This window comes from Tamandua tetradactyla, chromosome 13, assembly GCF_023851605.1.
Source record: "Tamandua tetradactyla isolate mTamTet1 chromosome 13, mTamTet1.pri, whole genome shotgun sequence".
NCBI classification, from domain to species: domain Eukaryota; kingdom Metazoa; phylum Chordata; class Mammalia; order Pilosa; family Myrmecophagidae; genus Tamandua; species Tamandua tetradactyla.
The window spans coordinates 30,229,779-30,242,234 of record NC_135339.1 but is presented as its reverse complement, the minus strand read 5'-3'; the positions used below and the strand labels follow the sequence as shown (position 1 = coordinate 30,242,234).

Below are 12,456 nucleotides of genomic sequence, written 5' to 3'. Positions count from 1 at the left end.
CAACATGATTCTACTTAGTACTTATAAAAAATGTGGTTTGGCATTCTATATGACTACATTATCTTAATTTTACCTCACCAATCTAAACATTTCCCAAACACAGACTCTTTCTGCTTAAATCACCTTTGGAGAAAACGCTTTTCACCAAAATTTATTCTACATTTTGGATTTGGTTATTTTTTTTAATCTGATGGTCCATATAGACTAAGAATCTTAGCATAAATTATGATGAATTTTAATTATGCAAATTAAACTCTATCTGAACTCAGTATACAAACTCAAAAATTCTTCTAGAATCAGGTAAACTAGATTCACATTCAGACTACTAATACCCACTAGATTTCTGATTTGAGCAAGTTACATAACCTATAAATAATAAAATAATAAATAAAAAGTCTCAGTTTTATTTTCTATGAAATAAAAATATCTTACAGGGACACTGTAATAACTAAATGACAAAATCCACGTAAACTGCTTATCAATAAAAAAATGCCACGCATTTATTTATTGGGGCCCTAACAAGGGCCTAACATTCTGCTAGTAAAATAGATATAAAATTAGTAAGAAACATACTTGCCCACAGGAATTTTCAACCTTGTTCTGAAGACAAGACACCTAGTAGATAAGATTATTGAGCGCTAATTGCACAGGGCAAACAATTAGACAATGGGATATTACTAGGGAGCCACCATTAATCTTATATCTTATGGAGACAAATAGTTCCTAAAATTTCCAAATAGATGTCACTAATTAGGAATTTAAAATATTTTCACAGGAATGCCAATAATTAGGAATTAAAAAATGTTGGATTAGAAATGAAGACACCCATTTAAAACATGTAACTAAAGAAAATAAATATTAAATGTACTAAATTTAAATGAATTAAGTATCTAACACATATAACCTGAAAATAATGTTTTGAACAATAAAGATATTACATGCATATATATCTTTAGTTTTTAATATTATCAGTACAACTTTAGTAATTTTCATAGTATTGATTTCTTTATTATAGAAGAATCTGCCTCCAGATATTCATCTCTGCTAATGATATGAACTAAGATTTCTTGAGTACTTATTATGTGTCAGGCATAGCTCTAATTCATTGATTCAGACAACATTGATATGATTTACATACTGTTATTCTCTCTGTTTTATAGGTGATAAAACTAAGAGTTACACAAAAAAACTTCTCCAAGGTCACACAAGCAGTAAGTGCCACAGCTGGGATAAGAATCCAGGCATTCAGGTTCCAGAGCCCTTGCCCATAAACACTGTTTTGTGCTGCTCCCATTACGCAACTACTTGGCTAACATGGGGAACCAATGATTCTGGACATCATATTTGAATGTCTAATAAATATCTCAAATGCAATATGCCAAAATCAAGTTCCTGATCATCTTCCCAAAATCTGCTTCACCTATAGTCATGTCCATCGTAGGTGATCCATTCATCCAGCTGCTGAAACCAAAACTCTTGTAATTACCTGTAGTAGATACAGATGCACTACTTCTGCTAAGATGTGCTGAACAACTCTGGGGAGTGTAGGTAGCAGACAGTCTCCAGCTGTCAGACCCTTCTGAGTTTCCCTCAGCTGCAAAAAAAACTGTACCAAAAGGTCATACCTTCCCCAGAGCAGTCTAAATCCTTCACCCTTCCCAGGGCAGGAAGATTGAAAGAGGTGGGGAATAAAGAGATCCCTGCCAGGTTGGTTGAGGCTTTGTGGACCTGGCTTACAGGATGACTTTTCCCTCTGCCAAGTTCTCTGTCTTCCTTTTCCTTTACAATTGTTGATCCCTAATTACATCTTGAATCCAAAGCTCTGTACAGCGTGTACTTCTGAAAAACACAACCTATGACACCAGCCATGACTCCTCCTTTACTTTTTCCTCCCACATTCAGTCTGTCAAAATCCAATTGAACTACTTTCAAAATAGAGACTTTCAAAATAATCACCCCTTCCAATGACACTACCTTATCCAAAACATCTCTTTTCTCATCTAGGTTACTACAAAGACGACCTGCCTGGCTTATTTGCTTCTCCTTTAGACTGTGCTCCACACATCTGCTTAAAAACATATAATGGATCCCTATTTAACTAAGAGTAAGAGCCAAAGTACTTACATAGACCTACATGGCCCTCTATGATATGGACCCAGTGTCTCTCTAATCTCAGCTCCTACAATTCCCCACCTCCCCTCTCTAGCCTCAGTTCCTACAATTCCCCACCTCCCTCTCTCCAGCCATACTCACTGGCTTTTGTACTGTCACTTGAACACTGGAGCATGCCTTTGAGTCTTTGTTCTAGATCTTCTGCTCCATTAATTTAGCTCCTTCAAAGCTTTGATAACATTTCACCTTCTAAATGTAACATACTATATAATTAAGTTATCTACAGTGTTCATTGTTTTTATTTATGGCCTACATTCCCCTTCTAGAATGTAAACTTCATAAAAGCAGGGGTGTCTGTCTATTTAGTTTGTTGATAGTTTCAAACACATAGAACTGGGCTAATAGTAAGTATTTGTGGAATAAATGAAGTCCACATTTCATAACCAAGCTACATAAAATAAAGTCATTATTTCAATTTATTTAACAGTCGCAAATTTAATTTATTGGATTTCTTAAAAGAGATATAAATGAATTATATGCCATCTGACAGAATATTTTCCTGCTGATCAACTCATTAGAAGAAACAAGAAGATGGCAGAAACTGTTTAGTTGCAAAACTGGATTTTATTTTCTCATACTTTAAATTCCAATAAACAATCTGAAAAATCCTTCTGTGTAGTTCTGTACTAGGACAATAAACCGCATTTTACATTTCTCTTGACTTACCTCAAGCTCACCAAGGGCACTTCCTAGGGTTGCTGCCTGAGGTTCTGGTGAAGCCGGCATATTCTGGATGCCTTGTGAAGCATTTGAAATTACATCAAGGGCATTCTGAATTTCTTCACAAACTGTATCTTTGCTGGCTTTGAGGGAAGCAACATCAGAATGCTCCAAACAAGCTGAACAAATTGAATGCAAGAGGGAGGAGTTCTCCTTCAATGAGGCCCGAGCCCCTGCAATTTCATCCCTCTGATTTGGAGATTTTAAGTCCTAAGGAGGGAAATAAAAAAAAGTGGTCTCTTACAATGAGTTATAAGGGAAAGACTTGCTCAAAAAAGGTTCATTTCTCCGTCAATATAAATGAAAAGAAGATAGACATGACGAAGTCAGCTATAAGCTAAAATCAAGGGCCCCCATTATTTCTGCATTCCTTTAGGTTCTGTTAAAAGTTATACAACAGAATAGGTGATCCAATTAGCATGAAAGGTTGCAGTGGTGCAGATGTATAAAGACTGAATACAACTCACATTTGCCATCATATTCTAATAAGTCAGAAAATACTCTGGGGTTCACATATTTGTAAGAACATTGTAAGAGAGCTTGAATTCCAAGGAGTCTCATTACCTGTTTCCACAAATGCTCACAATTGCCTTTAACCTTTTATTACTATCAAACAACTAGGCAAAAGAACATACAATTGAACCTCTTACCACTCAGCTATTTTCCAATCTTTTTCACAAATACTTACAAATAAGTAAATTAATCCTAGATTTGTCTTTCTCTGGCATTTACTCAACAAGTAGTTATTGAGCATTTAACATATGTTCGCCCTTGAGCTAGACTCTGAGCACAGAATGTGAACATCCAGTAAGGACTTTGTTCTCCTGAAGTTAAATGTTCTGGTTGAGGAGGATGGGCTCTATAACCAAACAATAAACTATATAAACAATACACAAGACAGTTGTAGGGTAATGGTAAGGGCTATGAACAAAACACAAAAGTGAAAAAACATAGAGACTGACTTGAGAAGAAAAGCTGCTTTGGCTTGGGTGGTTGGAATAAGTATTTGTATGGTGGCGACATTTGCATTTAGATCTCAATGAAGAGTATTTCAAAGAGAGGGAAGAGAAAGTTAAAATCCTATGGAAGTGATAGCTGATCAAAGCTAGTCTGACATACATAAAGAAACCTTACAAGCACTACCTTAATCAAGTGATGAAGTTTAACATCATGAATGACATTATGTGACAACCTGGATTGGATCCTGGAGCAGAAGAAGGATGATGAAGGAAAAACTGGCAAAATCTGAACAAAGCCTGGAATTTAGTCAATAGTAATTAATCAGTGTTGGCTTCATTACTGTGGCAAATATTGGGGAAACTGGGAGAAAGACAGTTGAGAACCCTCTGTAGTGTCTTTTTACCTTTTCTGTGAACCTGAAATTATTCCCTAATTTTTTTTAAAAGAGCTAGTTAATGGGACCTAACAATAGTTTATGCATTTCATATACAATATCTCATTTACTCCTCAAAACGTTTCATGAAATTCATGTCATTCCCCATTTTAAAGATGAGAAAACTGAGGTTTAGGGAGACTAAACCTTCCTCAAGTCACATATCTAGAAGGTGGAATTTCCTAACAACTAAGTTATACTCTTTAACTCCAAAGGAAGCATATTTGCTCTACAATAACAACCACTTGTATTTGTATAATATGTTACTATTTATAAAGTGTTTATATATAGTATCTTATTGATCATCACAACTCTCCAGCTCTGACTGAGTAAAGCTGGGGTTATTATCCACTTTAACTGAAGAGGTACTTTGCATTAAGGAGATTAAGAGGCAGAACTGAGATCTAAAGGTAAATCTTCAGATTGCAAACCCCATGCTTTTTTGCACAAAACTCTGCTACCTCAGAATAAAGTTGCCTGAGGCTAATAAATGGCTTGTGCTACTTATTTTTAGTCCCTTCCTTTCTGAAAATAAAGGCTGTCTGATACTTCACGCAGAGCTTTGGGGGAGATAACTTCATTACAGGATTTAGGGAGGACAGTTAGAAGTAGTTGTCAACCCACTGTTCATACTCACCAATTACTCAAGAAAAGACTCTATGATTTACTTGGCTTGCTACAATTTCCCCCTTATATTTCTGGTCTGGGTTCTAGTTTCAACTTTGTCATTAGCATTATGAGCTGGAAAGGTCATCTAATCTTTCAGTGTCTGTTTTCCCATCTGTAAAAATGGGGATGATACTTCTGCCAATTCTCACACAGAACTGAGTAAATCAGAAATGGAACATACTTGTAAAACAGTAAAAATTTATGGAAAGAGTAAGCAATGATTTTATTGCTTCTATTTACAAAACTTGATATACTGTTTTTTGCTCGTTGATGTTCTCAGTGATTTTCATAATCCCCACAAGTTTACTACACTACTTATGCTTATCCCAGTATAACATGAAGGACAAACAATTTAATGTTTACAAAGGATGCACAACTCCTCAAAGGAATAATGATTAAAAAGTACAAATATTCAGGAAGAGTTGAAGAAAATTCTCCCTATAGTACAGTATAATCCAAACTTAGTACATAATTCTCTATGAAGTGACTCACACATTTTACTTCTTTATTTGGAATGGCAGGGCCAATGTCTAAGTAATTTCTGAAAGGTGAATAAATGTGAACATAGATTACTACAAAGAAGACTAAAGTTTAAAAACGTTTTTAGTTTTGCTCAATGGTGGTTATATCTATCTGACTATAAATTGAGGTAACTAATGCTGTGAGGACTTTGGAATTTTAAAAACTCAAATGTGGGGTGGGTCACAATGGCTCAGCAGGCAGAATACTCATCTGCCATGCTGGAGACCCGGGTTCAAGTCCCGGTACCTGTCCATGCAAAAAAAAATTCAAATGTTTTGGTTTTTGAGCCTATGCTTTGTCATTTCTGCCTAAGGCAATTACAGAACACTTAATAAGCACTAATACCCCCATAAAGTAAGCCAGCAAAAGCCTATGAGAAAGTACAGGTTCATAGGTTCATGAATTGTAAAAAGAATAACATTTTACGGCAGTAAAATGAGGGAGAGAGGGTCATGTAGAGTTTGGGTGAGAAAAAGTGAGAAGGCAAAACCATTTCTCACAAAGGACATAACCCATGATAAAGCTCATGCAGTAAAAAGGCACAGAGATAAAAAAAGGGAACTAATGAAAGTGAGAATCCTAAACAAAAGGTGGAGGTGGTGGTGGTGTTTTTTGTTTGTTTTTTTAACAGGTGATACCATGTGTTCAAAGGCTGAAAGATAGTATTATTTGTCCTAAATTTGTAAACCTGCTCAAAATAAGAAGTAAATGGTAAGGTTAATTAGCTATTTCTCTGGATGGGGAAGTACAAAGAACTCATATCCCTGCGGATTGATACTTATTTAATATCTTTTTAAATGTTCCAGAAAAAAAAAATTTCTTCCAGAAAAAAAGTTCACATGAGAGTTCCAAGTTAAGGAAACATTTAATGCCTCCAGCTGATGAAGAAATACACAGATGGGATTTTAAAAGACCTTACAAGTCTGTGCAAGTGGGTAGAAAAGTAACATATGAATTTTAACCCTAGCAAGAGAATAAAATATATTTAGGAATTTTAAAGATCACAAAGCATAAATATGGAGGAATCTAAGCTATCGGTTAATTAATTCAACCATTCATTCAACAAATGTTGCTGAGGCCCTATTATACATCAGGCAGTGTGCTAAATGTTTGGAATGGAAAGATAAAGATCTTTTGGACAAGAAGGGGAAACAAATTTATATAGGACGTAAAAGACAGTTTCTCATAGCATAAAGTAAAGTCCCTTAGCTTGGAAGGATTTAAGAAGACTGATCAGAATAGGCGAATGCTGAACAATGAGTAAAAGTTATCTCAGTCAACAAGGCAGAACAGAACAAGCAAAGAAAACAGCAGAGTAAAGGCCAGAGACATGAAAGAATAAGGAATATTCAGAGGTCTCTGCACGTAGTACAGTGAACCTGGACAGGAACAGTGATGAATCTAGGTGGAAAGGTGGGGAAGAACTGCCTCGCATCCCATGCCTTGCATTCTTCCAAGAGCAAGAAGCTCAGAAATGTATTTTCAAACATAGCTTTGGCAACAACTTTTTAAAGTAGATTAGAAACAATTAAATTGCTATCTGAGAGAACAGGTAATAATTCAGGCAAGAGACAACGAGTGCCTAAGCACTGAACACTATTGACAGGCTGAGGATGAACCCAGGAAATACTTAGGAGGTAAAAATTACAAAAACTTTCTGATATTTAACATGGGAAGAAGGGGCAGAAAAAGAAGGCATTTAGAAGGTTCTAGAGAATTGTTTGAGCAATTATGTACATAGTGACGCATTCACCAAGATGGAGAATTCAGAATGAAGAATGTGTTTGGGAGAAACAGGTGAAGTACATTTTGTGATCTGTTGAATAAGAGATGCCAGCACATAATCTAAATGAAAATACACTGTACATGGATCTACAAGAGTATGGGCTAGAGATAAAGACCTGTGAGTCACAGCTCACAGTGGGAAGTTAAAGCCATAGGTGCAAAGGTTACAGGGCCTTTACCATGGATGAATGTCACAATAAGGAGAAGAACCTACGTACGAGGCATCATAAATTGTTCTGTGAGGATATCAACCAAATAACTTCATGTGCTAACCCAAAAGGTCAAAAATATTTTGGGACTCACCAAGAAAGGCATTAGAAAATACTGACCTCTCAAAAAGACAAACAAATAAGCAGGCAAAATATATACATATACCCTACAGGTTAGGACCATGAATGACTTGGATAATTATGATTACTATACTTTAAAAAAAGAAAACTAGAGAAGGTTCTTTTAAAAAAGAAATTTAGAAAAATAGGATACTTTTTAATGAGAGGTGGTTAAAAATATGGGACTTTACATCTTGAAAAAGTGAAATTTATGTTGAAGGATACATGGTAACAATCTATAAAGTCATCAATAATCTTGACATGCTGTCAATGAACATATTAACTAAATCAAGGAATGCTGTATCAAGGAAGTAACATCTTATATTCGAGTGAAACAAATTCAGAATATATCTGTTCTTATGGCTGCCTCCTCCACTTCATTTTAATTCCCTTGAATTAAAACTATAGCTTACTTATTTTGTATTCCATTACTCAAGTAGTATATGGCACATATTAGGAATGTAATAAAATGTTGCTGAAGAAACAAATAGATGAATGAGTAAGAAATATATAAGAGGAAATTGATAAGCTCAGAAGGGGTTATGAAACTTTGGAATTGATTACTCCAAGAAATCTAATTTGTAGAGAATACAAATTAACCAAGACACTGGACAAATGTATGCATGACAATGCCAAAGGAAGTAAAAAAAAAAGTGAAATTAAAACATACCTATTTCTAAATTAAGTGTTATGAAGCTGATGGTACAACCACTTTGAAAACTGATTAACAGTAACTACTGAAGTGGAATATATACATACCCCATGACCCAGCTATTCCACTCCTAGGAGGAAATACAAACAAATGGAAATGTGTTTATATGTTCATCAAAAGACACAAACAAAGCTGTTTATAGAAGCACTGTTCATAACAGTACCAAACTGGAATCTATCCAAAGCAATGAGAATGAATGAAATGCAGCTACATGCAGAAACATGAACTACAGACTGAAAAACACCAGACACAAAAGAGCACATACTGTATGGTTCCATCTATATAAAGTTAAAAAACTGGCAAAACTAATCCATGGTGTTAAAAGTCAGAATAGTAATTTTTGCAGGGTGATTTGGGTTCTGGTAATATTCTGTTTCTTGTTCAGGGTGCTGGTAACATGAGTGTGCTTAGTTTGGAAAAGTTCTTCAAACTGTACATTTACGAACCAGGCATTTTGCTGAATCTATGTGATAGTTCAATAAATGGTTTACATAAGCTAAAAGCAAAAATGTTAGTAAAGACAAGCAAATATCACAGTGAATGCCTTCTCTTGGCAACGGACAGTTTATACTGGCTATGGTCATGCACTGGTATCATTCCTTTTGTTATTAAAGAAGAATGAGAAAATTGCATATAAATTTAATTCTATCCACTTTGAGGGCTTGCATTAAAAAAAGAATTAATATTTTAATTACTCAAATGTTTAGATAAAAAGAGGAAGTTCTCATGTCCTAGTCATCAGAAAAGGCAAAGCTAAAGCATCCTCACAGCAACCATATGCCTTTGGACAAATCCAACATTACTGCCCAAGTAGACTGGTTCAGCTCAACAGAGCAGAACTAGATGAAATTGTTTGAGTTTCTCTTCCAGGTTTAAATGAGGTTTATGGAGCTGACAAAACTCTGATTCTGAGGAAAAGGAAGCTTATAAAAAGAAGTTTTTTTTTTTTCTTAAGGCTAAGAAGGTATGCAAGAGAAAAGCTCATGGATACTTTGCTATTTTGATTCCATTCTTGGTTGCTTGTATTCCTAGTCTTCTCTTTGTCAAGATACTACTGGCTAACTGCTTCACTTGTCAGTGGGTAGCATCACGTTCTCTAAGAAAACAAAACAGCACAAACACCTACTAATTTTGAATGTTTTCTCTAACAAAAATTAGAAAGTGGAAAACAGCCTTTACTGAACCAAGGCATACAAGATGATGAAACAAGAGCAGACTATGGAGACAAAAGAAAGTTTTGAGAAAAAAATAAAGGCCAAAAATATGCAAGATTTTGCAATCAAAATATCATTAAGCAGCAGAGAGAGGCCTTTTCTGCTCTTCTACCCTTGTCTCCCATTTTTTAGCTCACATTAATAGGACTAGTTCAATCAAGGAGAAAATAAAAATATCCTTCAAATTCAAATAGAAAACTGTGAAGTCAATATAATAACATCATTAAGATATTTCTAAGGTGTATATTCTGGGCCATTAATATATACCTTGGGTAGGTGAAATATACTAATAATTCCACAGAAACCTATTAAGAAGACATTACTACTTAATTCTACTGCACACTACTATGTGATTCAAGAAAATGTATATATAAAGTCAGAAATAAACTATGTTCACTTTCTAGTCAACTAAGGCAAATATTATATGCATTATCTCTGTCCATTGTTTGTTTGGAATTCATATCTAAAAACAAATAAATTCAATCTAATATCACTGACCACAAGAATAAAAAGAAAAAGGAATAAAAAGGAAAACAAAAATAATGAACTATATACTTCAGCAAGATTCATTTGCTTCCCTTCCATTTGTGTGTACTCTTTTCATTTAAGGCAACCATAAAATTCAAACATCCATAAGTCAAAAAGCTTTTTCTCTAAAATGAAAATTAATTAACATCTATAGAAGTTAAACTGGATTTTAACACTAGTCAGAGATCAACAAATATATTTATCCTTGCAATTTCTTCCTGTTTAAGATTCCATGACTCACTTGTGAGAAACAGACTATGTGTTTTCCAAATATTCCAGTGCATCATCACTTAGTCTAAATGGAATCCAAGCTCAAAGATGTTGGCACAACTACCTAGAAAATAATCCCTTACATTCATGTAGTAGTTTATCCTAGTATGCTTCCTGTCATTCTTTCACAAAAAAACCTGTGAGGAAACATGAAAAATGTTACTATCCCTATTTGACAAAAGAGGAAATTGGCATTTGTCCAAAGGCACACACAGAATAACTGAAAAGTGGTGGTGATTGTTTTTAAGAAAAATATTTAGTGAACAGCAGTAACGTTTCTCACACTTTAATACTCTTTAATTGTTTTTTCATTTAATGGTTCAGCTATGAGTAGGATTCAGGGTTATTGTTCCTGACTCAACACTCTTTCTACCTAACATTACCTCTATTTGTTGTCACTATCTTCTTCTGTTCTGAAGACTACCAAAGGTCTTTCCTAATAACACCAACCCTTCACTGGTGGATCAATACGGAATGCATATTTCAGGCATATATTCCTCATGAGTAATTGTCATATCTAATAAACTCATATTAGAATCACATTCTTTAAATCAGTTTCAGAATAAGACTGAATAGTTTCAGAACAAGACTGATAAGGGAACCTAAGGGCAAAACTAGAATCTACAAGACGGGAAATTAAAACACGGTCCATAGAGTCATATGGATTGCTTAAAAATATAAATTAGAGATTCAGGGAGAAAGAATGATATTAATAAGTATCACCAATTGGCTTTTGACAAAGGGAACATTTTAATAATGATAGCCTGTTAGTCGCCTCACCCAGGGAAAACACTATTTGACTTTTTACTTTAATTCAGCAAGCACGAAACACCTGTGGTAAGGTTTGACTCTAAAGCTGAGGCTATAAACTCAGATGCCTATTCTAAGCTGGAAGCATGAATAGGCCAATAGGGAGTTTGAGGCCTTGGTACATTATAGAGTACATGTTCCATTTTAAAACATTCAAATTCAAATTGACCAAACAAAAAGTATCCCTGTACCCTACTCTAAAGCGCTAGCACAGATGATTGTGTGTCTTATCAATTCAGTCTCCATGCTTTATATTCATACCATCCATGTTCTTGACCTTGTAAGAGATTAGAAAAACCAATAAACTGTCCCTGGGACTAATGAGTCTATAACAAGCAAAGAGGAGTGAGGGAACTGCTGAAGTCCTCCAAGGCAGGAAGACTTTATCACCATAATGGAAATAGCATAAGTTTTGGGACTAGAATTCCAATTCAAAACCACTTCATTACCAGGAGATTTTTAATAGAATGCTTAGCCCTACCTAAGATACAAAAATGGGGATAATGCTGACCTTAAAGGGCAAGAATGAAGTTAAAGAGCTTAATTCAAAACACTTTGCAGCATTATCTTACTTGAACTCTCTTTATACAGCAATTCATGCCTATATTCTTTCTTATAAAGTTTCTCCCCTGTCTTCTTAGATGACATTACTACTAACTTCAAACTTATGGGCAGTTACCTCTCTCTTGAGCTCCAGATGCATATCTCAAATTGAGTCTCAAAATCAACACGTCCAAAAATGAAATCATTGTCCTTCTTACACTCCCACTCTTCGATGTATTTCTTCTCCAAAAATCTCAGACTGATGATCACAATATCCAGCTGACCAACAAGAAACCTAAAGAATCTTACATGCCAAAACCATCCAATGAGGAAAGAATAGTCTGTTCAATAAACGCTACTGGGACAACTGGACATACATATGCAAAAGAATAAAGTTGGACTCCTACCCCACATCTTACACACAAAAAAAACTTAAAATGCATCACAGACATTAAGTGAGAGCAAAAACTATACGGAACTAATGTAAGAAAACACAGGAGTAAATCTTTGTGACCTTGAATTAGGCAATCATTGCTCAGAAATCGCACCAAAAGCACAAGCACCAAGAGAAAAAAATAGATAATTTTGACATAATCAATTTTAAAAACTTTTGTGCTTCAAAAGACACCTTCAAGAAACTGAAAAAACAACCCACAGAATGGGAAAAATTATTTTCAAATCATACATCTGGTAAGGGTGTTGTGTCTAGAATATATAAAGAATTACAAAATTTCAATAATAGAAGACCAATAAATTAAACAGTGGGCATAGAAGATGAAAAGATATTTC

At 34.8% G+C, this 12,456-nt stretch overlaps 1 protein-coding gene across 11 annotated transcripts in view; it reads right to left on the bottom strand.

The window, feature by feature from the left end:
• CTNNA3 (catenin alpha 3) overlaps positions 1-12,456 on the bottom strand; it is a 1,849,311-nt gene that overhangs the window by 1,394,075 nt on the left and 442,780 nt on the right. For all 11 annotated transcript variants that reach the window (XM_077125140.1, XM_077125142.1, XM_077125146.1 and 8 more), the window contains exon 6: positions 2,839-3,102. In XM_077125140.1, coding sequence (XP_076981255.1) covers positions 2,839-3,102 — 264 coding nt within the window. The remainder of the gene's footprint in view (positions 1-2,838; positions 3,103-12,456) is intronic.